The sequence below is a fragment of the Heterodontus francisci genome, chromosome 3, assembly GCF_036365525.1.
Source record: "Heterodontus francisci isolate sHetFra1 chromosome 3, sHetFra1.hap1, whole genome shotgun sequence".
Lineage (NCBI taxonomy): Eukaryota > Metazoa > Chordata > Chondrichthyes > Heterodontiformes > Heterodontidae > Heterodontus > Heterodontus francisci.
The window spans coordinates 108,847,164-108,874,212 of NC_090373.1; the positions used below are offsets into that span (position 1 = coordinate 108,847,164).

General features: G+C 43.4%; 1 protein-coding gene across 5 annotated transcripts in view; it reads left to right on the plus strand.

Moving 5' to 3' along the window:
* tbc1d32 (TBC1 domain family, member 32) overlaps positions 1-27,049 on the plus strand; it is a 356,785-nt gene that overhangs the window by 289,885 nt on the left and 39,851 nt on the right. For all 5 annotated transcript variants that reach the window (XM_068025412.1, XM_068025415.1, XM_068025416.1 and 2 more), the window contains one exon: positions 20,431-20,619. In XM_068025412.1, the coding sequence (XP_067881513.1) occupies positions 20,431-20,619 (189 nt within the window). The remainder of the gene's footprint in view (positions 1-20,430; positions 20,620-27,049) is intronic.

The following is a 27,049-nucleotide window of genomic DNA, read 5'->3' on the forward strand; positions in this document are numbered from 1 at the left end:
TTTTCAATCAAAATTTGCTATCTGTCTCTATCTGTTGACATAAAATGTATAGTCCAAGTTGCAAAGTTTATCACCTGAAATGCAATTGTTCTATCAGTCAAAACTGAAAAGATATTGGGTGGGTTAAAAGTCTCATGTGCAAGGAATGCATATTGGAAATTTGGGCACCCCTCTCTTCCCCCCACCTTCCATGGATGCTTGTCCCTTAAAAGATGGAAATTTACCCCATTTTGATTTTTTAAAAAAGTGGTTACATTTCAAACAATTTTAAGCAGACAGATGATCGATTGATTGATTAAATTTATATAGCGTTTTTCACGACCTCAGAACATCCCAAAGAGCTTCACCACCTATGAAGTACTTTTGAATTGTGGTCACTGTTGTGATATAGGAAACATGGCAGTCAAAAAAAAAATGGCAGTCAATTTGTGCACAACAAGGTCCTACAAACAGTAATGAGACAATGACCAGATAATCTGTGCCTAACAACATTCTTCAAACAGCAATAAGACCGATGACTTTTTTTTTGCTTTTGTAAGTGTTGTTAGGATGGAAATGTTGGTTAGGATGCCACTCTTCTTTGAATTGTGTCAAGTTAACATCCACCTGAACCAGGAGAACAGGAGATAGAATTTCTGTTTACTGTTTCAACTAAAGTCCAGCACCTTAGCCAATTAATTCTCCTTTAGTGCTGCATTGGAGTGTCAACCGAGATTGAGAGTTCAATTTTTTTGGCCCAGCTGAGACCAGCTAACATTGATTAATTGAAATAGAAGGAAATCAAACTCTACAGGACAGTACAACCCTACTCATAGAAGTCTACATAGTAGGGGGACAAATAAATAGTTGTGATAAATGCAAGAGTACTGAATTTCATCAGCATCTTCCGTCACACTGTTTTCTTTAACATTGGTTCCTAAGGGGCTGGGGGGGTGCTAAAAATTGATAAATATTCAGGATCAACTGGTATTCAGAATAGTGAGGGGCATTTGTGAGGAAGTAGCAGAGGACTTAACCATAAATTTTCAAGTTTCACTAAAGATGGGAGCTGTGCCAAAGAAATGGAGGCTGGCAAATATTAAACCTCAATTCAAAAAGGGGAAAATAGGTACACCAGGCAATTATCGATTAGTCAGTAGAAGAAAAACTGCAAGGGTAATTACAAAGTGAATTACAGTGAAACATTGGGCAGATCAAAACCATTGTCTTCAGCCCTTGCCACAAGCTCTGTTCCCTCAACATCAATTACCTCCCTAGCCACTGTCTCAGGTTTTAGCTGAACATCATTCAGCAGCGTAGAAGCTATCAGTGTGTTCTGGTATCATCATATGGCACAAAGGGTAGTGTGTGAGTTTGGACAGTCGTTTCTGTGGGTGCATTCTGATCTTCAGGCTATTTGCTCTGAGCTATAAATGTTCAGTGCAGGTTTTGATAAATATCTGTAGTGGATATTAATTTGAGCAATCCTGTGTCTGACAAAGGCTGGGATACCACAGCTTTAAAAGAGCAGGGGAAAGAAGTCACTGCTGGAAGTATTCTCTCGGTCCCCTTACAGTAGGACAGAGTATAAATCAAGAAGTAGTGGGGACCTGTAAGAAAGGTACTACAATAATTGTGGGCGATTTTCATCATCTTATAATTTGGACCGATCAAATTGGCAAAGATAGTCTTGAAGCGAGTTCATAGAGTGTATTCTGGATATTTTTTTGGAGCAATACGTGTGGAACCAACCAGGGAACAGGCTATTATAGACTTAGTAGCGCATAATGAGACAGGATTAATTAATGATCTCATTGTAAAGGATCCTCTAGGCAGGAGTAATCATAACTTGATAGAAATTGACATTCAGTTTGAGGGTGAGAAACTTGGGTCTGAAACTCGTGTCGTAAACTTATAAAAGGCAATTACAAAGGTATGAAGACAGAGTTAACTGACGTGGACAGGGAATATAGATTAAAAGGTAAGACAGTAGATAAGCAGTAGTAGAAATTTAAGGAGATATTTCATAAATCTCAGCAAAGATATATTCCACTGAGAGAATGACTATGAGAAGGATGAACCATCTGTGGCTAACTAAAGAAGTTAAAGAAAAGATGTACAATTCTGCGAAGATTAGTGATAGGCCAGAAGATTGGGAAAACTTTAGAAACCAGCAAAGGATGACTTTAAAAAAAAAGGAGAAATTAGAATATGAGAGTAGATGATCAAGTAATATAAAAACAGACAGTGAACTTCTGCAAGTATATAAAAAAGAAGAGTAGAGGATGAGACTGGGGAATTAATAATGGCAAACAAGGAAATGGCAGAAACTTTAAACAAGTATTTTGTATCTGTCTTAACGGTAGAGGACACTAAAAGCATCCCAAGAATAGTAGAAAATCAGAAACCAAAAGGGATGGAGGAACTTAAAACAATCACTATCACTAGAGAAAAAGTAGTTGGAAACTAATGGGACTAAAGGCTGACAAGTGCCCTGGACCTGATGGCCTGCAGCCTAGGGCCTTAAAAGAAATGGCTGCAGATATAGTGGATGCATTGGTTGTAATCTTCCAAAATTTCCTACATTCGGGAAAGGTCTCAGCGGATTGGAAAATGGCAAATGTAACACCCCTATTCAAGAAAGGAGGGAGACAGAAAACAGGAAATTATAGGCCAGTTAGCCTAGCATCTGTCATGGGAAATGCTGGAAACCATCATTAAATAGCAGGACATTTAGAAAATCATAATACAATCAAGCAGAGTCAACATGGCTTCATGAAAGAGAAATTGTGTTTGACAAATCTATTAGAGTTCTTTGAGGACGTAACAAGCAGCGGAAAGGGGAATCAGGAGATAGATGTAGTGTATTTGGATTCCCAAAAGGCATTTGATAAGCTGCCACATAAAAGATTACTGCATAAGAGAAAATCTAATGAAATTAGGAGCAATATATTAGCATGGATGGAAGATTGGCTAACTAACAGGAAACAGAGAGTTGGGATAAATGGGTCATTTTCAGTTGTCGCAGGGATCAACTATTTTTAATCTATATTAATATCTTGGATGAAGGGACTGAGTGTATGGTAGCCAAATTTGCTGAGAATGCAAAGATAGGTAGGAAAGCAAGTTGTGAGGAGGACACAGAGGGCTGAATTGTATGAGCTCGCCACAAATCACGATATTTCACGTGGGGTCTGATTTAAATGGAGGGGGCGGAGCGGCCGCCCCTGATGACGTAGAGGGGGCAGATGCTCCGGCAACAGCGTTCGGTGTAGGCGCCACTTTTAAAGGGCTGCAAGCCCTCTCCGGCAATTTTAATTTTTAAAGTGACCATCACCTTTAATTTATATAAAACCATTAAAGTACAGATCAAAGCCCCTTTTCCACACCCACAATTATAAACCAATAAATTAATTTCCCTCTTCCCCCCCCCCCCCCACGAAAAACTATTTTTACCGGTTCAGACCTTTCAACCCCAAACTTAGCACTCTTTGCTCTTCAACCCGTTCCCACCATCCCCTCAGCCAATGGAATCAGTTTTCACCTCTTCCCGCCCCCATCCCCCCGCCCTGAGAAATTCACTGCTCCCCGCTCCCCACCAGTGTCACGCCTCGGATGTCCGTGTGAACATCCAAAGGCATGGGAGTTCCGGCCGGCAGCTGGAATATTGGCCGTCAGTACCAGGTAGGTTATTATTCTTCATTTTAATATCCAAATGACATTACAATTAAAGGCCCCGCCGCTTGGCGGCGGTGCGAGGGGTGGGGGCCGCACGGAGGCCTTGCCGTCGGCAGTAAAATGCGGCAGGGCCTTCCCGGCATCGAGGGTCGTAGTGGGCCTCTCCCAGAAAAATTTTCTAGGCTCCCTCACCGCCACGACCCCCGATAATGGAGGGCTAGTAAAATTCAGCCCAGAGAGTCTGCAAAGAGGTATAGATAGTATTGCTGAAAATAAGAGACATATTGTCGAAGCTTTTCGTCTTGCACTCATCAGGACACTCTGCAAGAATAACCAATGTAAGGGAAAACAGCAACTTATACTGCATGAGAAGAGAGTGCCAATTGGTTGGCAAGTGAACTCTGATTGGTAGAGGCATTGCCGTGGAGAATGCACCAGTTTACAGTGACTGACAGTTAACTGACAATCTTTGTTTGAAATTTAAACCAGGCAGCTTGACTCTGATTGGTCAAGGCATTGGTCTGAGGAATGAACCAGTCACTTATTTTGTTCAGCTGAAACAGGCACAATGTACATATTCTTTCAGTCTGCAAATAACAGGACCCTGTGTATTAATAAATGTAGCTTCCAGTACACGCAAATGCGCCACACTGCGAGCCCTACAGACAATCTTAAATTGGTTGTCAGCAAAATTCTTAGCACACTGTGGTTATTCTTGCATATTGTCCTGATGAGTGCAAGACGAAAAGTTTCGACAACATGTCTCTATTTTTAGCAATGCTCGAGTTCTGTAGTATTAAACGACTGTAGATATAGATAGGTTAAGTGAGTAGAAAAAAAATTGACTGTGGGAAGATGCACCATTTTGATAGGAAGAATAGAAAATCAGAATATTATTTACATCGAGAGAAATTGCCGAATGCTGCGGTACACAGGGATGTGGGTGTCTTCGTACATGAATCACAAAAGGGTAGCATGCAGGTACAGCAAGTAATTAGGAATTCAAATGAAATGTTGGCCATTATTGCAAGAGGGATAGAGTATAAAAGTAGGGAAGTCTTGCTACAACTGTATTGTGCGTTAGTGAGATCACATCTAGAGTATTGTTTTGATCTTATATAAGGAGGGATATATTTTCCTTGGAGGCAGTTCAGAGAAGGTTCACTAGGCTGACTCCTGGGATGAGGGGGTTGGCCTAAGAGGAAAGGTTGAGCAGGATGGGCCTGTACTCATTGGAGTTTAGAAGAATGAGAGGTGATCTTATTGAAGATTCTGAGGGGATTTCACAGGGTAGATGCTGAGAGAATGTTTCCCCTCATGGAGGAGTCTAGAACTAGGGAGGAAAGTTTCAGAATAAGGGGTCTTTCATTTAAGACGGAAATTAAGAGGAATTTCTTCTCTGAGAGTCATTTATCTTTGGAGGCTGGGTCATTGAACATATTCAAGGCTGAGTTAGACAGATTTTTGATCTACAAGGGAGTCAAGGGTTATGGGGGCAGTCAGAAAAGTGGAGTTGAGGCCACAATCAGATCTGTCATAATCTTATTGAATGGCAGAGTAGGCTCGAGAGGCCAAATGGCCTACTCCTGCTCCTACTTCTTATGTCCTTATGTTTGAAATCCACCTGTGCAACCAAACTTTTGGTCACCCTTCCCAGTCTCTGCTTTCTTTTTCCCTCTGTGAAGCACCTCAGGATCATTCAGGTTATCTGGGCTATGCACTTGCAAATTGTTATATATTCAAAGCATAATGTAATAGTATAAGAAAAATTATCACATTAATTTTATTCATCTGGCACATGAAGCAAAACTGTTCTGATTAGCTGATGGTACATGGACTAGGGGACACAGATTTAAGGTTTTAGGCAAGAGATGCAAAGGAGGTGTGAGGAAGAATTTTTTTATGCAGCGAATGACAAGGACCTGGAACTCTCTGCCTACGAGAGTGATGGAAGCGGAGACAATCAATGATTTCAAAAGGAAATTGGATGGACATTTGAAGGAAATAAACTTGCAGGGCTACAGGGGAATGGGACTGACTGGATTGCTCTACAGAGATCCAGCATGGTCTTGATGGGCTGAATAGCCTCCTTCTGTGCCGTAAATGACTCTATGACACAACCTCAACCTTAACATCCTTCTGTACCATAAGCTGAGCTTCTGACCGCAGATGCAATCCATCACAAAGACAACTTAATTTCACATCTGTAACATCATTTGTCTTTGCCTCTGCCTCTGTATCTGCCTCTCCCATCTGATCTCTCATCAGCTGTCACCAAGAAGGCATGGTTGTAGGTAGCTGAAGAGGTGAGCAGCAGGAGTATTGTGCCCAGGTCATGGATGTGATGTAGGAAGTAGTTTTACTGACCTAACCAGGTCAGAAAAAGTGAGTACCTTTGCTGATTCAACTACATTCTGTGGTTTAAGCTGCCCCCACTCTATCTTGCTAAGTGTTCTCTATTACATCACTTCTCACATGCACTCAACTTTCAGCAGCATTCATCCTTCACTTTCTATGCACTTCATCACCTCCCCCTTTATCTTGCAGTGACACCGCAAACTTTAAACAATGTGTTGCATGTGTCTCATAGTCACCCTCATTGAAGTGCTTCTGTCACAATTCTGTTTTTTTGCGCCTTGTAGAAGATAGCGCAAAACGCAGGACTGGAGCTGGGCAGCCACATATAGTCCAGCTCACTGATGCAAAGAGGATAGCAGGTGATGGAGAGAAAGGGAGCTCGCGGATGGCGGTGACAGAATCGCAAATATCTCTAACCCACATACACTGACTTCATTTCCTCAGTGCATGAACTATGGGAAGACTGGTGATTGGCAAGATTTTGACTTAGCCACAACTAAATCATATCTATTTCTTTTGTCTTCCAGGATCTTCACCTACACAGCAAGTGTCACAGGACATCCATGTGGACGATTCCTCAGAGGACCTCATTCCTTCTGAGGGTGCACCATCACAGGACTTACAGCCATGCACCAGCACCGATGCCTGCACTTCAGTGAGTCCACTTAGAGAGTTATTTGAGTTTTCACCTGGTGATTCACACCTCACAAGTGTGCATGAACAGGCACTGATGATAGGACTGCTGTGGAGAGTCCACATTGGGAAACACAATCCTCTCCAAATTCTGCCGAGCTGGATACAGATACTGAACCCTGGGGGCTATTGTTGAGATGGAGAATGTATCCACAACTTAGCCAGGTACTGACAGATGTGCCTTGCATATTCTCAACAATAATGGAGAGGATGGAGGAATCCCAACTCGATTGCTAGTGGATTGGTGGCACCGGAAACTGCAAGGATGTTTGCTATGGAGAGAGATTCCTCCTTCAAGGAGCTTCAAGGTGAGCTTCATGAGTCCATACAGGCCGTGACCATGGCTGTGCAGACTTTGGATGCCAGCTTGTCTGCCACCTTAAACAAGATTACCGATACCTTATCCATGGCCTTGCAACACGTCGCTGATCTTCATCAAGCTGGACCGCAGTAAAGTGATGTGGTGCTTGTCTAAGGAGAGGGATGAGGGTGAAAGGGGACATTTAAGTGGGAACTCCACTCAAAGAATTCTCACTTCTCTCCCATTGCCCCCACCCTGTCCTCAATCAGTACCAACATGCTCCCTCATCTCCCAATTGCTATGTCTGCCCCTGCACAGGTGCAGGTGGGACAGTCTTTGGCAGGGGCTCCAAATCCCAGAGGACATAGGCCAAAAGTATGTCAGCAATCAGAACATGGATCTGCTGAAGCCACACAGAATGCACCATGTAGAGGCAGTAGGGTGCATAAATTGAAGAAATTGTAATTCACCAAGGGTATGCTCATGGTTGTTTGCCAGTGTTATGTTCAGTTTCGATTTTTACAATGCACATAAAATTAAATGATTCGCACCATTTCCATTATTGCATCCAGAGGGCCAATTCGACCTTTCAATTGTTCATGAAGAATGTCAATATATGACGGGACCCATTGGTGGATGAGTGATTGATGGACTCTTTATTGAAAAGGGGAGAGTGATCGTTGCTGGTGTGGGGAGCGAATTGCAGGACTACATATTTCACACTAGGTGAACCTTAGGGATATCAGGGCATCCCTGGAATCCTGTGCAACATGTAATCAGCTGGTCTTGCAATAGACACTCCATCTTCATCCTCCTCTTCCTGTTCCAGTTCTCACCAAGTGAAAATAAATGATGAGCACCTTCGATCTCCTCCACCTGCAAACCTCTCTCCTGTGCGTGTGTTGATCCTACCTACGACATTTCATTGCTGCATGAATGGTGATGGTCTCCCTCTTCTGATGTCAGATACATCCAATGTGCATCCCATTCTGATCTTGTCAATTTAAAGTCCTCAAAAGTTGAAAAATGCTATATCCGGAATCGCATTCTCTGCTCAACATTTGCCAGAGGGAACCGATATACCAGCTGCAATAAGTGAAGTTTTATTCAGCTGGGATAATGACAAATTTAAACACCCACCTGAACTGCTGCTCAAATGCACCTCCATTTCCCAGTTCAGTTTCCCTAGATTTGGGAAACTCATGCTGCTCTAGTAAAATTTGGATCCAAATTAAAAACAATTAAAAAATACCTCATTAACATCTCCTAAGGATGTTAATTGCTGTAGTAGGTACCCACCCAGATCCAATTAGGAAATCCCAGCTTTGGCAAGTAGGTTCCTCACGAGCATCCAAATGTGTCTTTGTTAAACTGGTTGGAGCTGGGTTGCATTCCTGCTCTAAAATTCAAATAAATTTACCACCCACCCACTCCCAACCCACTAGTTCTTGGGAGTTAAAATTCTCCTCAAGGTATTTTGGAACATGAATGTTTCTCAGACTGGCAGGTATGTAAATGATCGCAACTCAATAGAAGAACAAACTGTCTGAATATTAAGGTCTGGTAAGCATGGTTCAGCTTGTCTCTAAACACCCATGCCTTTGAGTCTAAGGGTTGTGGGTTCAAACCACACACCTAGGCACATAATCTAAGCTGCCACTTCAATTTGTTACTGTGCATACTGCATTTATGCAGATGCTGTGTTTAGGATAAGGCTCTGTAGAAGGTCAACTTGTGGATGTCCAAAACAGCGGGGAATAAATATAAGATAGCCACGAACAAAGAGAATGTGAGTATCTGGCACTAGCTGTCACATGAAGTGATTGAAGCTGCATCGATGCATTTGAGGAGAGCCTTGATCCCTGCATGAGGAAGAAGAAATGGAGGGCTGTGGGAGCAGAGTGCGAAGAGGTGATTAGACTGGAAGGAGGTTTGTTTGGAGTATAAATGCCAGCCTAGACCAGTTGGGCTGAGTGACCTGTTCTTGTGCTGCTGTTATGTAATGAATATAAATGCTAAAAGCAGTTTAAAACAGAAAAAATTCAGACAATACATTTTGGGAATATTAGAAATATACCTTAAATAGTAAATTTCTCACTGCAGCGGAACAACAAAGGAATCTAGGTGCGAAGATGCATGAAATACTTAAAAGTGCATGGACTGGTTAAAAAGCTATTACGGCAAATTAGATTATAGGTTTATTATTGAGATGTATTAAATGCAAAAACAAAGTGATACAAAACAATGGTTGGGCCATGACTGGAATGCGAGGCTGAATTTTATGGGGCTTGTAAGAGCGGTTGGGGGTGGGGCGGCATGTCCTTCACCTTCCCACTGCCATGACATTTGGAGGCAAGTGGGGGATGGCTCACCGACCCAGAGGCCAATTGTGCCACTTAAAGGAGCCAACGAAGGCCTCTTCCTGCCACCGCTGGCATTTTACTAATGGCGGGCGAACCCTGGCACCCTCCCTGTGGGTTCTGAGGAGGGAGGTCCCTCTTAAATGGGTGCTCTGTGACCCATGGAAGGGCCCCCTGGTGTCAGTGGCTGCCCCACGCTTCCCCCCCCCCCCCCCCCCCAACCCTGCCCCCAGTTGGCCGGCACCTCTTGAAGACAGGCACCCGTCCCTTAAAGGGAACAGAGCCCCAAAGGCAGCTCATTAGCTGTTAAGTTGGTAAAAAATGTGGCCGGTGCTCTCCCAAAAAAGCGGGGACAGGGTTTCTCCCGCTGCTTTCCTGCCCGTCATCGGGGCCACCACCGCCCCGACAAAATCCAGCCCACTGCATGCAGTTTTAGGTTCCTCACTGTAGGTGGGGGATATGGAAGCCCTGGCAAAAGTGAAGCACAGATTTACCAAGGAGAAATTAAAAAGTAACGTCAGAGTGACATCAAAATCAGCAGTGCGAGCGGGGAAACAGAGAGCAGGCCGGGGTGAGTATACCCATAAGCTTTTAATTTAATTTAAATTAATCAACTATAAAACAAGACTTGATTGATTCATTATTATAATTAAAATCAGTGCTCAATTAATCAATCAGTTCTAGGGGATAAAGTTAAAAATTAAATAAGAGGGGATAAGAGTATTAAAGAAGTCTGAATTTTTCAGTTAATTAAAATCTTAATATTTTTTGATAATCAGAGTTAAGTAAAAGCAATTTAGCTAACCTTCCTGTAAAATAAAGTGGCATCAGCACAGGAAAAACAGCTGATTGGTGAGTAGCTGGTGAGCCTTTTTTAATTTAAGTGGTGAATAGTCCAATAAGTAGAGACATGGACCCGTGGAGTGCGCATCCTGTTCCAGGTGGGAACTCTAGGACTCTTCTCATGCCCTGGACAACCACATGTGCAGGAAGTGTCGTCAGCTGTAGCAGCTCGAGCTCTGGGTTTCAGAGTGTGGCAGCAACTGGCGTCACTGTGGCGCATCTGCAAGGCTGAGAGTTTTACAGATAGCACATTTATAGAGATGGTCACCCCACAGCTTAAGGGTAGAGAGGCAGGAAGGGAATGGATGGCTGCCGGACAGTCAAGATGGACCAGGCTGATAGTGGAGGAGCTCCTTGAGTGCTTCTCACTCACCAATCAGTATTCCATTCTGAATACTGCTGAGAGTGATGGTTCTTCTGGGATGTGCAGCCAGAGTTTAGTCCACGGCACTATGATTGGCTCAGCTGTACAGGTGGGGTAGGAGGAAGACTGGAAAAGCAGTCGTGATAGGAGATTCTATAGTTAGGGGAACAGACAGGTGCCAGAGTCAAGGATATCACTGAGTGGCTGCAGAGCACTCTGAGGGGGGAGGGTGAACATCCAGCAGTCATTGTCCATATCGGTAACAACAAATTGGGTAGAAAGAGGGATGAGGCCCTGCAGGCAGAGTTTAGGGAGCTAGGAAAGAAACTAGCAAGAAGCACCTCAAACACAGTAATCTCTGGATTATCCCCAGCATCATGCACAAGTGAGTATAGAAATAGGTGAGAATAGATTGAATGCGTGGCTGGACAGATGGTGCAAGAGGGAGGGCTTTAGATTCCTGGGACATTGGGACTGGTTCTGGGGGAGATGGGACCTGTACAGGCTGGGCAGGTTGCACCTGAATAATAAGCACTAAAGAAGTTTAAATTTTTCAGTAAATTAAAATCTAAGGTTTTTAAATAATAACAGTTAAGTAAAAAATTTTTAGTTAACCTGTCTAGAAAATAAAGTGATGTCAGCACAGGAAAGATAGCTGATTGGTGAGTAGCCAATGAGTCTTTTTTTTTATTTAAATAAAATTTACAATAGTCTAATAAATAGAGACAGGGCAGGGAAGCTTGGGCCCATGGAGTGCGCATCCTGTTCCAGATGGGAATTCTGGGATGCTTCTCATGTCCTTGCCGGGTGATTTGCCAGTGCTTTTGGGGAGGGTTTAAATTAACTTGGCAAGAGTGTGGGAACCAGGAGGTAATATTAAAGAGGAAAACCAAGGTGCACTGAGAATTGGGAGAGACAGATAGCATTAGAATAGGAAATGGAAAGGCATTAGGTGGTGTCAAAGTAAGAGAAAATAGAATAACGTTTAAATTAGGTTTACTGTGCATGTATATGAATGTCCAGTAAATAACGTTGGTGCGCTGCAGGCGAAAATAGCCACGTGGAAATATGATGTGGCGATAACGGAGACCTGGCTCAGCAAAAGACAGGACTGGGTACGAAGTATTCCTGGATACAAGGGCCTCAATTTTATTTGGGTGCCGTGCTCCACGGCAGTGCCCTTTGAACACAGCGGCGTGCCCACATTCAGCGGCTGCCGCCGAGCCCCCACGATATTATGCGTGGGGGCTCATTTAAATAGAGGGAGCAGAGCAGCCACTCTGCATCAGTATGTTTCCAGTTCAATGAGGAAGGAGGCGTTGCTGGATCTGATTCTGGGGAATGAGGTGGGTCAAGTGAATCATGTGTCAGTAGGGGAACATTTAAGGGACAGTGAAAAAGAAAAGGAACAATCCAGAGTAAAGATTATTAATTAGGGGAGGACCAATGTCAATCTAGTGAGAACGGATCTGGCCCAAGTAAATTGGAATCGAAGATTGTGAGGCAGAACTGCAACTGAACACTGGGCTGCCTTTAAAGAGGAGCTAGTTTGGGTACAGTCAAAGTACATTCCCACAAGGGGGAAAGGTAGGGCAAACAGATTCAGAGCTCCCTGGATGACGAAAGAGATAGAGAGTAAGATGAAGCAGAAAAAGGGTGCATATGACAGATGTCAAGTGGATAATGCAATTGAGAACCAGACTGAATATAAAAGATTCAGAGGCGAAGTGTAAAAACAAATTAGAGAAACAAACAGCAAGTTTGAGAAGATAACATAAAAGGGAATCTAAAAGTCTTCTATAGGTATATAAATAGTAAAAGAGTGGTAAAAGGAGGAGTGGGGCCGATTAGGGACCTAAAATGGGATTTATGCATGGAGGCAGAGGGCATGGCTGAGGTACTAAATCAGTACTTTGCATCTGTCTTTACCAAGGAAGAAGATTCTGCCCAAGTCATAATGAAAGTATAGTTGAGACACTAGATGGGCTAAAAATTGATAAAGAGGAGGCATTAGATAAGCTGGCTGTACTTAAAGTTGATCGGATGAGATGCATCCAAGGATACTGAGGTGGAAATTGCGGACCATAATCTTCCAATCCTCCTTAGATACATGGGTGGTGCCAGAGGACTTGCAGAATTGAAAATGTAACATCCTTGTTCAATGTGCCTGCAATTTTCCACATTAGCGCTAGTAACTTTAATGCATTAAATTGTAAGTTCAAACATAATTGAGACTCAAGAAGTCCAACATACATACATCTTTTATTACAAAATATATTAAAATGCAGATTCTAACCATGATCCATATTTTTGGACAGGGTGCAAAATTATGGCTGTATTCACTTTTAAGTTTAAATACTTTCTCAGCATCATCTTTGCCAACCCCTGGCTAGATCAATATCAAATTAAGAAGCAGTGTAGAAGCAATTGCACAATGCCTGATCTGAGAGATAGTAGTTATGTGAATAAATGCCTCGAAAATCAAGCACAGAGCAAATAGTACTTAGAGACTCTTCAGTTAAAACTCTTTTTGTGTAGAGAAACGAATTACGCCTTGAGGTCTTTCACTGAGCTCCCGAATGCATGCATTATTCGCAACAAGGTAGGTGATTTAAAGGCCCAAATAGAGGTAAATGGGTATGATCTAATTGCCATAATGGAAAAGTGGCTACAGGGTGACCTAGATTGGGTACTGAATATTCAAGGATATTCAACATTTAGGAAGGACGGGTAAAAAGGAAAAGGAGGTGGTGTTGCGCTGATAAAGGATGGGATCAGTACATTAGTAAGGGAGGATCTCAGATCAGAAGTACAAAATGCAGAATCTGTTTGGGTGGAGCGAGAAACAGCAAGGGGCAGCAAACATTGGTAGGAGATGTTTATAGGCCACCAAACAGTAGTGGTAGTGTCAGACATGGCATTAATCAGGAGATTAGAGAGGTATGTAGCATGGGTAATACAGTAATCATGGGTGACTTCAATCTGCATATAGACTGGGTAAATCTAATGAACACTAATGTTATGGAGGACAAATTTCTGGACTGTTAGGGATGGTTTTCTAGAGAAGTATGTTGAGGAACCGACTAGAGAACAGGCTATTTTAGATCTAGTATTATGTAATGAGAAACGGCTAATTAATAATCCTGTTGTAAAAGAACCTTGAGGGATGAGTGACCATAATATGATGGAATTTATGTTTGAAAGTGAGGTAGTTCAATCTGAAGCCAAGGTGTTAAATTTGAACAAAGGAAATTATGAAGGTATGAGGGGCAAGTTGGCTGAGGTTGATTGGGAAAATACATTAAAAGGTATGACAGTACATAGGCAATGGATAGTCTTTAAAGAAATATTACATAGTTTACAGCAACTATGCATTCCTTCAAGGCACAAAAACCCCAAAAGTAAAGGCAGTCAACCGTGGATAACAAAGGAAGTTGAGGATTGTATAGGATTAAAAGAAAAGGCCGATAAAGTTGCCAGAAATAGTAAACCTGAGGATTGGGAGGATTTTCGAATGCAGCAAAGGAGGACAAAGAAACTGATAATGGAAGGGAGAATAGAATATGAATGTGAGCTCGCCAAAAATATAAAAACAGACTGTAAAATCTTCTACAGGTATGTAAAAAGCAATCGTTTAGCTAAGACAAATGTGGGTCCATTACAGGCAGAGTCAGGAGAATTTATAATGGGGAACAGCGAAATGGCAGAGAAGCTAAATGATTACTTTGTCTCTGTCTTCACTGAGGAAGATACAAGAAATCTCCCAGAATTAAAGATCCAAGAGATTAGGGATAATGAAGAATTGAAGGAAATTAGTATTAGTAAGAAGGTTGTATTAGAGAAATTAATGGGGCTGAAGGTTGATAAATCCCCAGGACCTGATATTCTACATCCCAGAGTGTTGAAAGAGGTAGCTATAGAGATAGTGGATGCATTGGTGGTCATCTTCCAAAATTCTATAGATTCTGGAGCAATTCCTGCAGATTGTAAGGTCGCAAATGTCACCCCACTATTTAAGAAGGGAGGGAATGAGAAAACAGGGAATTACAGACCTGTTAGCCTTATATCATCATTGGGAAAATGCTAGAATCTATTCTAAAGGATATGATGAATGGACACTTGGATAATAATGATCTGATTGGGCATAGTCAACATGGATTTGTGAAAGGGAAATCATGGGCTGAATTTTACGGGTGCGCCACAGTGCGCAGTGGCGCAGTCTAATGGCGGCGTGCAGCCCACACGGATGCACCATCCCTGAGCGCCCGCAATATTACACGCGGGGCTCATTTAAATCGAGGGAACGGAGTGGCCGCCCCCTCTGTCATTGGGAGTGGCCACCGCATCCCCTACAACAGCATCTGGCGCCACTACGCATGCGGCAGCGCCATTTTAAAGGGCTTTAAGCCCTTAGCAGAGATTTTAATTTTTAAAGGGACCAGGACTTTAACTTTTAATAAAAGCAGTACATTTTACATAAAAGCGCCACTTCCATCAACCCCCAACCCCCCCCCCCACCCCATCCAATGATCACACAATAGATTTATTTCCCTCTACCCCACGGAAAGCCATTCTTGACAGTCCTGACCTTTAAACCCCAAATTTTGTGCTCTTTGCCCTTCAACCCCTTCCTACCAACCCCACAGCCAATGAAAAATGTTTTCCCTTCTCCTCCACCCCTCCCGCCCTGAAAATTATATTCCTTTCCCCTCCCCACCAGGTTTTCGCCTAGGAATTCCGATATCAGAAGCATGATTTGCATAAACGTAGATTTCTTACACTGAAAATTCATTTTCTAGCCCTTATATTTGGTACATAAGGTTGGAAATTGCAAAATGTGATGGTGGAGTTCCGAAGGCGCACGAACTGCGTTCGGAGTCAGTAAAATGGGCTTTGTACTTCCGCCGCCTGCAGGTAAATTAATGAGCATCTCATTTAGGTGCATTTGAATATGCAGATGAAGGGCCAGGCGGCAGAGGGGGCCCACTGAGGTCTCCCCGCCGCCGGTAATATGCAGCGGGCCCTTCTCGACGTCGTGGAACGAGGCAGGTCTCTCCCCGCAAAACTTTACCGGCCCCCGTGCCATAACCCGCAGCGTCGAAGGGCCGGCAAAATTCAGCCCCATGCTTGATGAACCTGTTGGAGTTTTTTGAGGATGTGACTAACAGAATTTATAAAGGGGAGTTGGTGGACGTGGTATACTTGGATTTTCAGAAAGCTTTTGATAAAGTCCCCCACAGGAGGTTGGTTAGCAAAATTAAAGCACATGGGATAGGAAATAATATACTGGCATGGATTAAAGATTGGTTAACAGGCAGAAAACAGAGAGTAGGAATAAACAGGTCATATTGGCGTTGGCAGGCTGTGATTAGTAGGGTACTGCAGGGATCAGTGCCTGAGCCCCAGCTGTTCACAATATATATCAATGATTTGGATGTGGGAACCAAATGTAGTATTTCCAAGTTCGCGGATGACACAAAACTAGATGGAAATATGTGTTGTGAGGAAGATGCAAGGCGGCTTCAAGGGGATTTGGACAGACTTAGTGATTGGGCAAGAACGTGGCAGATGGAAGATAATGTGGAATATAAAATGTGAGGTTAACCACTTTGGTAGGAGGAACAGATGTGCAGATTATTTCTTAAATGGTAAGAGATTAGAAAGTGTAGATGTACAAAGGGACCTGGATGTCCTTGTCAGTAAGTCACTGAAAGCTAACATGCAGGTGCAGCAAGCAATTAAGAAGGTTAGCCTTTATCGCAAGAGGATTTGAGTACAAGAGTAGTGAAGACTTGCTTCAATTGTATAGAACCTTGATTAGACCGCACCCGGTGTACTGTGTGTAGTTTTGGTCCCTTACCTTGGGAAGTATATTATTGCCATAGAGGGAGTGCAATGAAGGTTCACCAGACTTGTTGCCGGGATGGCTTCACAGTCCTATAAAGAGAGATTGGTGAAACTGGGCTTGTATTCTCTAGAGTTTTGAAGAGTGAGAGGTGATCGCATTGAAACCTACAAAATACTTAAAAGGATAGACAGGGTAGATGCAGCTAAGATGTTTCTGCTGGTTGGGGAGTCTAGAACCAGGGGACACAATTTCAAAATAAGGGGAAAACCACTTAGGACAGAGATGAGGAGAAATTTCTTTACTCAGAGGGTTGTGAATCTTTGGAATTCTCTACTCCAGAGGGCTGTGGAAGCTCAGTCATTAAGTATGTTTAAAGCAGTGATTGACAGATTTCTAAATACAGATGACATAAGGGGATATGAGGATAATGTCATGCAGCCCCCCACCTGCCAAGAATGAGGCATATTAATTTTGTCATATGAACATTGATTTTAAACTTGCTGGGAAGAAGAGAAGGCCTGTTACAAGGGCTGCCAGACACTTAGCTGAAAAACATTTGCATATTAACAGACAGTGCTTGTGGAGAAAAAAGGACCATTCCCTGACACACTCAATCCACAATGGATTTTGATCGCCAGACATTGAAGGTGTAAAGAAGAGAATTCCAGAGACTGCTAAAGTGATACAATCCACAAAAGCCAGGACTGGTTAAACCAGCTGGCAACATGACTAACTGGCTGGTCCAGGGTTTTTTGAACTAGCCAAAGAGTTTTTGAACTCAGAAAGACTGTTTGCTCCTGGAATGAGAAGGCCTCTCCTGTCTGCTCCCATCTCTTTCTCACAAGCTGCTGGACCCACTGACGACACATGAACTTCAAGGGAGAAAAGCCTCCTACCTCAAACAAGGCTTAAGAAGAATACTGGGCCCTAACGAAAAGCAAGACCTACCTACAATCAAGGACTTTACAGCGAGCTTGAAGAACAGTAACCAAAACCAGCTTCAGATATTGCCTCAAACTTTCCACTTTATTTCTTCTCTTTGCTGTCTCTATCTGCATGTGTGTATCGCGTATGCATGCTAGCGTGGGCACGTCGCGTATCTGTAGATGTTAACCGAATTCGAGTTTAAGTTTAATAACGTTCAACCATTTTTCTTTAAACCTAAGATAAACCTGTTTGGATAGCTTCTTTGCCTTATAATTGAAAGTTAGTGAACAAGGATTCACTAAGCGGGAGCTACAAAAAAAAGTGTTAAAAATTAAACCCTGTTACGGTAAGACCAGGTGAAGGCTGAGAGGGAACCCTAGACCCCTTTCTTACCTGATCGTAACAATAGCGTGGGAAAAAGGCATTGAAGTGGAAGATCAGCCTTGATCATATTGAATGGCGCAGCAGGCTCAATGGGCTGAATGGCCTACTCCTGCTCCTATGTTCCACTTTGATTATCCAGCCTGCAACCCTTCAAGATATCCGCACTCATCTAATTCTGGCCTCTTCAGCATCCCTGATTTTAATTGCTCTACCATTGGTGGTCATATCTTCATATGCCTAGGCCCTAAGCCATGGAACTCCCTCCCAAACCTCTCTTGCGCTCTTCCTACAAATCCTTAAAACCTACTTCTTTGTCCATGCCTTTGTCCATCTGTCCTAATATCATGTTATGTGGCTAGGTGTCAAATGTTGCTTTACAACGCTCCTGTGAAGTGCCTTGAGACATGTTGCTACATTAAAGGCACTATCTAAACTCAAGTTGTTGTTGTTTTACATGTTGGATTTCTTTTGCTATTTGTGTTTATTATTTTCAACTATTTTTGATTTCATTCCTCTCTCCCTCTCTTGCGTATAGCTGGGAGCTAAAAACTAGCCATCTTTTATCTTGCCTTTTATTGAACATTTTGTGCTATTTGTGGGATAATTGATTCATGTTTACTTGTGGTTCTGTACCAACATAAGAAGATGGCAATTTTCACTAAGAAAAAAAATGTGAATTGGCAGTTAAACCTCAAGACTGTAATTCCCCAGTAAAACTTGGAAACAGATTTTTAACAAAAACAGCAGTTCTGAACAAGCTGTGTTGGGTCCTCCACCATCACATTTTGCAATTTCCAACCTTATGTACCAAATATAAGGGCTAGAAAATGAATTTTCAATGTAAGAAACCTACGTTTATACAAATCATGCATTCAAATGCTTTTGATATCGGTTTTCTCAAACCAGATCTGATCACAAATAGAAGATGCAAGAGGAATGAAAAGCCTTATTTCCCAAGTGACACTCATAATCCTCAGAACCATTAGATGTTCTCAAACTGCCATTCCTGCAAGTTATTAAACGGAAATGATAAAAAGATCAACAAAATAGGAGATAGTCCATAATGAAGCAATATTTGGAAATAGCATAAAATTGTTGGGACTACTGTTGGGTCAGTAGTATTGGTCCAGCTGTAATATCATTGTGCTTTGTGTTAATATGGTCTTCAAATGCATTTCGCAACAAGATAGAGATATACTACTTAAATTCTCTTACAGATGTCTTCAGGGATCTGATTTTTACATAAGTGTTACTTCTCCTCATAAGATATATATAGAACTCTGTTTACAAGATTGTGAACCCAGAAGGGAGCCTCAAATATTGGGAATTCAGGCACAAGCATATACACTCCATAATTCAGTACATTAAATGGATGGAAAATCATTGTAATGGATAGAAAGTCACTGGAACATGTGGACGAATTATCAATACTTGCTCCTAGTGGGTGAAGCCCTATGTTGATAACATGATTTTACAAACTTCATGTATCTTAGTTTAAAAAGACAATAACTACACCAAAGGTGAGAAATGATTTCTCTTGAATTATAATCTGGGCATGAGAAAGTATTCTTGAATTTATCCTGATTGCTTCACGAAAAAGATCACCTTGTGCCACATTCAGCCATAGAGATGAGAAGGTCCTTGATTTAAATTCTGTTTTATACTGAATTAGCTGATCTTGGCTGAAGCAGCAGTTGAGCCGGGGAATGGAAATATCAGCCAGGGTTACGCTCTCTGATTGTTTTCCAGTCACCCTTTCTGGAAACATAAAGAACGAATTAAATGTCAAGACTATCCTGGCGTGGGATGTTTACAGGATAAACTATGATACTGGGCTGCATTTTATTATGGTGACGGGGGTCCCAACAGCAGGCCAGAAGGTGGGGGAGACCCCACCTCGGCCCTCCTTCAGAACCCTAAAGCCATTTGACAGCGGGTAGGTAGTTAACTACACGCTGTCAGGGTGCATCCCTTTAAGAGACGAGTTCACGCCTCCAGAGCTGCCAGCCAATTGGAAGGCCGGTGGCTCTGCAGTACCGGCAGCACCACTGGGAGCAGTGGCGACTGCCAGTAATGCAGGAGGCTCTGCAGCATCAAGGACATCTGGGACCCCAGGAAAGGTGAGTGGGATCGGGGTCACCACAGCCATTCAGCCAGGCCCCAACAATGGGGTGGGGGTGGGGGTGGGGTGTTGGTTGGTGGGGAGTGTCTTCCTGGGGGCTAGCAATCACCACTGGGCAGGAGCCCTTCAGGGGCCTTGGGTTGCCCCATAGGAGGGATCCCCCCCATGACCCTGCTAGAAGACAACCAGGCTTTATCTGGTGGCGCCTTCCCATGACAGCAGGCCACTTCCAGAAAATTGAGGTGGAGGCAGGAAGAAACCATTAATTGGTCACTTAAGGGCCTCAATTGGCCTGTGGCGGGAAGGCTGTCCCTGGCTGCCATTTTGTTACCCCCATCCCAGTGCCCACCTCCAAGGGCAGAACAAAATTCTGCCCGCTGAGTCTGATCACTTGTAGTATTTAAACTGAAAGAAATACTTTTGAAGAAATTCAACTAAAAGAATTAGTTAGTCTCCTGAGACTGAGTACATTATAAATAAAGGTTCTGATTTCCATTGACCAATGAGATTCATCACACTGCATATTGGCCAGTAGAAAAATGTAAACAATTTGTTTTTCTTTATACCACACAGATTTGTCAACACTGGTTGGCTCAATGCTTCTGGAACTACTTGAACTGGACTGAGATTGGTCATTACATTGCCATCTGTATTATCTTGGGCCCTGATTATCAGGTCTACATGTGTATAGCTTTGCTGAAACACTTACAGCAAGAGATTCTTCACCACATGCAGATTCAGGATCTCCAGGTTTTTCTCAAGGTAAGTGCAGAAAGTTTTTTTTTGGAAAAGTCACCTTAGACCTGCAACTAATAAGCAATACCAGATAAATGCTTTAACTGTACATATTAAGCAAAGTTGTGTACTCGGATTATTTAAGATTTTCTGACAGGTTGATTGAATGGAATTGCTCCATAAAAATTAAAAATTTGCAATAAATTGATGGTGCAGTCAGTTCAGATTGTTGAAGATCAGTGAAGCTATTGTCAGTGGAATTAGTTTCGGCTCAGTTTTCTATGTTGATATAAATACAGTAGGTTCGCTGTATGATTTTATTTTACAAGCCAGCAAAAAACTTTATTCTCGGAGTGAAGCAATTTGAAATTGAATCAAAATTGGTGCAGTTGGTGGACTCATGGGTCGAATAGCCTGTTCCAGTGTTCTTAGCCCCATATTTTTGTAAGATTTTCTATTTGTATAACGTTTGCAGTGGCTATCAAGGAGTTTGCTATCTAAACTATCCTGCCCTTCCAGCTGACTGAGAAGACTTGGCAGTCAGGAAGTCAGGACATTGATGTATGCGGCAAATGTTTGTAACATAGATTTATTTTTTGCTGTTAACTGGGAGAAGGCAGTGGAGGGTACATTGAATATGTTTTATTTTTTGGAGGCAAAGATACGAATGAGGATTAAACATAGTAGATGCTATTTTCTGAATATTACTCCTGTTGCTTGGTAATCGATTTGCACATTGGGAAATTGACTTTGGTGTGTTATGTTTAGTCATCATTAACTTGTCTCCACATACAAGTAAACACTTCAAACCTCATTAATACTAGGTCCTAATTATTATATAACATGTATTATCCACATTCAGATACAGCCCCTGTTATTACATACTGTTCTTAAACATCCTTCATATACATTTTCATAATATTTCTCCCTTTCATGAACTTAGATATCATTAATACAGGCTGCTAAGAAATCTCAGCCAGCTATTAAATGGTTAAGTCACCCCATGATTTACTCACATCAAACTTAGTATTTATTTAATAATTGAGGTACATGTTATCCTTTAAAAAAAAACAATTTGAAAGAATTATATAGTAATGAAAAAGCACATGATTTATGCTACATTGACGGATCAAGATAATTAACAATAAACCAGCTCTGCTCATCACAAACAAGCCAAGTCTCATGTACTGAACTAGATATTGTGGTTATAGTAAAAGATCAGTAACCTGGCCAGTTCAAATCCCAAATTAAATTCGATAAAACCTAGTAATTATATGGTAGTTCAACTTGGCTCAGTGACAGCACATACCTGTGACTTAGAAAGTTGTGGGTTCAAGCCCCCTCCAACACTTAAGCTACCACTTCAATCCAGTATTTAGTGACTATTGCATTGTTGGAGGGGCTGTTTTTAGGATGAGATGTTATATTGAGGTCCTGCAAATGTTCTACTTGTGGGTGGGTCCAGAACAAGGAGGCATAGATGTAAATAACAAATTTGGGAAGGATTTCTTTACACACAGAAAGGTGACAATTTGAAACTTGCTGCCAAATGGAGTGGTTAAAGCACGGAGCATTGACACATTTAAGGGGAGGCTTGCTGCATACATGAGAAAGAAGAGAATAGAAGGGTTATGGGGGGCATGGTGGTAATTAGAGTGGAAGGGGACTTGTGTGGAATTGGTTCCTACCCTCTGCGCATGCGCTGCGTTCCGCAGTGCCAGGACTGGCTGACGCATGCGCAGATGACGTCATCGCGTATCGCGGGCAGATGGGGTTAGCGCATGCGCAGATGACGTCATCGCAACGCGGGCAGATGGTGGAGGGATCCGGGCCGCAGAGAGCAGGGGTGGGGGGAGAGGGGGTCTGGGAAGTGGGTAGAGAGCAGGTGTGGGGAGAGCAGGGCCAAAGACCTTGCCGGTCGCGGGTGCGCTCTCCTCCTTCCCCCTGCTGCCCGCTTGCTCGCTCACCCCCACCCACTCGCTCACAGCCCCTGGCCCGCTCGCTCACCGTCCGCTTGCCACACTCCCAACCACTGGCTCACCCGCCTGCTCACTCCCTCCCCTCCCCCACCCGCTCTCTCCGTCCCCTCCCCTCCCCGGCCCGCTCTCTCCCTCCCCTCCCCTCCCCGGCCCACTCGCTCCCCTTCCCTCCACTCCCCAGCCTGCTCACTCCCTCACCTCCGGCCATTGTGTGCTGCCATGTGTTTAGGTTGCCATCGTGTGATTATTTGAGCAGCGCCATCTTTAATCCTGGCAGCTGCCTGACATCGCAGACTGTGGCGTTTTAGTGGCACATGCTGCATTTGTGCATGTGCCATTGCGGCGCCACCTAGTGGTGGCATTGTCAGCAAATGCAACCACATTGTTATCACTGACATACACTGATTGGGCTGAATGGCCTGTTTCTATGCTGTAGATTCTATGTAATCCCATAGTATGATTTGAAAAAGAGCAGGGAGGTATCTTGGCCAACATTCTTTCCTCAACCAATGGTCCTAACAGGTTTCTGGGCCTCCGTGCGCAAATTGGCCGCCATGTTTTCCTATGTAATAACAGATACTGTTGCAAGGGAGACAGGTTACACAGTCAGAACATATGCTTTCTCATCCATTCCATTGTTATTGAACTGATTCCGTTGCTGCATGTTATTTCTTTGCCCTCTTTTGCTGAAGAGATTTTCTGATACACGCTGGCCACATACGAGGCCCTGCCAGTGTCGTTGGGTCTTGTAACATTTACCCTAAAATGTCTATGCCAAATGCACCAAATAAAGTGTCAAAAATCAGTATTTTCTGTGGGACTTGCTCTCAAATCCTCCCAAAAAATAAATCCCTTAGATATTACAGGGTACCAACATCTACAATTACTGTCAATGACTGTGAAAATAAACCAGTTTTTAAAAATGACGATTGTTTAGTTTAATAGCTTTTCTTCCTAGATATCTGGGATGCTTGCATTATTCACCAATATAATTCTTTGTCTTAAATAATGTTCTGTGATTGCTTGTAACTTAGTTCATTTTAATGTACAAAAAAATCAACATATATTTGAAGATTGAATTAATTAAACTTGACAAGATAAAAAAAGAGATTAACAGTTGAGATGGGCCACTGGCTTTATGTGTCACTGATTGCTTTGAAAGCATATACCAGATCAAAGTAAAATTAAAAAAAACTGAGATTTCAATCATTGTATCACTGATATGCTTTATCAGAAGGTGAGCAGAGAAATAGCAGGAGAATGTTAAACAACAGAAACTGAACCCAAAGTTTTAAAGGAGAACAAAAGACATTCCCCTCAGTGTGTTTTTCCTATTAGCGGAATCATCCAGGGTAAGATTATGTATTGGTCCAAGTTTTGTAATGGTTCTAGACATTCCTTAAAATAGAGATTTTAGAGATAAAATTATATACAACTGGTCTCTCAAATGCATGGGTTTTGAGCATAGGTTTTCCAATTGGGCAGAAATTGGATGGTGCATAATTAGCACGCACATGACATTAATGAGCTGGCCTGGCTGTGCTTCTGATGCAGATCATGTGGGCAACCTCCCAGCATGAATAAGATTTTAAGGGTCGGCAGCAGTTTAAAGGGGATTGTACATGCTGGAAACTAAAGGGTACTTTCCAAGTGTCCAAGAAATGGAGTTACCAAGGACTCTCTTTTTGAGATAAGGGCTATCAGAATACAATTGGAGAAAATCCACCAGAGGAGAACAGGCCTCTTCAGAACTGACTGCTGCTCAGTACCTAAGAAAGTTATGCCTGCAGTGGGAGGCTGACACTAATGTTGATGCATTCTGCACCATTTAGCAGATATGACCGCAATGCCACAAAATATCTAATGTCCTCATAACCTACCATTACCTTTTATTAATGCATGGGTGGAATGTAAAGTTAATGACTCTGTACTGCCTTACAGTACTCTTCTTACCATGAATGTACATTATGCAGCAGGATACATTTTGAAGCAGAATTTTAGATCAGATCACACCTCTGCTGTCCTGTGAATGGTGGTGGACAATGAAACAACTAACGGGAGGAGGAGGTTCCGCAAGCATCCCCATCCTCTGTGATGGAGGAGCCCAACACATCAATGCAAGAGATAAGGCTGAAGCATTTGCAATCTTCAGCAAAAATGTCCAGTGGGTGATCCATCTCAGCCTCCTTCTGAGGTCCCCAGCATCGCAAATGCCAGTCTTCAGACAATTCAATTCACTCCACATGATATCAAGTAACAGCTGAAGATGCTGGATACAGCAAACGCTACAGGCCTCAAAAACATCCCGGCTGTAGTATTGAAGATTTGTACTCCAGAGCTAGCCACGACCCGAGCCAAGCTATTTCATACAACTACAATGTTGGCATCTACCCGACAATGTGCAAATTTGCCCAGGTATAGCCTGCCCACAGAAAGGACCACAAATCCAATCTGGCCAACTACCGCCCTATCAGTCTACTCGATTATCAACAAAGTGATGGATGGTGTTGTTGACACTTACTCAGCTGTAAAGTGCTCACCAATGCTCAGTTTGGGTTCTATTAGGGCCACTTGGCTCCAGATCACATTACAGCCTTGGTTCAAACATGGACAAAAGAGCTGAATTCAGAGGTGAGGTAAGAGTGACTGATCTTGACATCAAGGCAGCATTTGACTGAGTGTGGTGCATCAAGGAGCCCTGGCAAAATTGAAGTCAATGGGAATCGGGGGAAAGCTCTGCACTGGTTAGCGTCATATCCACGTACAAGCACAAAGGAAAATGGCTGTGTTTGTTGGAGGCCAATCATCTCAGCCCCAGGACATGGCTGCAGAAGTTCTTCAGGGTAGTTTCCTAGGCCCAGCCATCTTCAGCTGCTTCATTAATGACCTTCCCTCCATCATAAGGTCAAAAGTGGGGATGTTTGCTGATGGTTACGCAGTGTCCAGTGCCATTCACAACTCCTCAGATACTGAAACAGTCCATGTCCAGATGCAGCAGGGCTTGGGCTGATAAGTGGCAAGTAACATTCATGCTGCACAAGTGCCAGGCAATGATCATCTTAACAGCACTACCATTGCTGAATCCCCCACCATCAACATCCTGGGGGTTACCGTTGACCAGAAACTTAACTGGAGCGGCCGTACAGGTACTATGGCTACAAGAGCGGGTCAGAGGCTGGGAATTCTGCAGCAAGTAACTCACCTCCTGATTCCCCAAAGCCTGTTCACTGTCTAAAGGCATAAGTCAGGAGTGTGATGGAATACTCTCCACTTGCCTGGATGATTGCAGCTCCAACAACACTCAAGAAGCTCGACACCATCCAGGACAAAGCAGCCCGCTTGATTGCTCCCCATCCACTACCTTAAACATTCACTCCCTCCACCACCAACGCACAGTGGGAGCAGTGTGTACCATCTACAAGATGCACTGCAGCAACTTGCCAAGCCTCCTTCGACAGCACCTTCCAAACCTGCAACCTCTACTGCCTAGAAGGACAAGGGCAGCAGATGCATGGGAACACCAGCACCAGCAAATTCCTCTGCAAGCCACTCACCATCCTGATTTGGAATTATACTGCCATTCCTTCACTGTTGCTGGGTCAAAGTCCTGGAACTGCCTTCGTAACAGCTCTGCGGGTGTACCTACACTACATGGACTGCAGCGGGTCAAGAAGGTGGCTCACCACCGTGAGGGCATTGGAGAGAGTATAGAAAAGATTACTAGAATGGTTCCAGGGATGAGGAACTTCAGTTATAAAGATAGATTTGGAGAAGTTAGGACTGTCATCGGAAGTTTGGGATTGTCCGCCACTCGGTGCAGCCCCGGTGCCGTCCCCAGGCTCTGGTCCCTGGCGTAGAGAAGAGGGTTCCTGCACTGACACTACCATCAGCACTGGGGAGCCGGCACCGGACTACCTGCAGACAGCCAGTAGTCGGGCTACACCAACAGCAGCAGTCGCCAGGGCCCGCGGAGAGGCCTACCCACCCCGGCCGGGACACAGCGTGGGGCTGCAGTCAGAAATTAGCCCAGTGCTGCACACCTGGGGACATTTCAGAGGCACGGGGCGGGTCTGTGGGCACGAGGACTGGTTACAGGCCCAGGATCGGCGGAGCCCCGAGTTGGAGATTCCCGGAGTCAGCAACTCACATCGACATCAACAGCGACAGCGGCTTCTTCCCTGAGGTAAAATCCGAAAGCGCGATTAAAGATCTGAGGGCAGCCATCTTTGGGAAGGGCTGCGAGGTCGCAGTGCTGCTGGTAAGGTCAAAGTACGGGCTTTGGTGTACGTCGGGCTTTGGTGAGGAGGGTGAGTATTGACCAGGCAAAGCTTAGTTTTTTTTTATTCCCAATTTCTGTCTTTTAAGCCAGAAGTAACGCGAGGGGTGGAAATGGCAGTCAGTGGGATAGTATGCTCCTCCTGTGAAATGTGGGAGATCAGGGAGAAGTCAAATGTCCCTGACGACTATGTTTGCAGGAA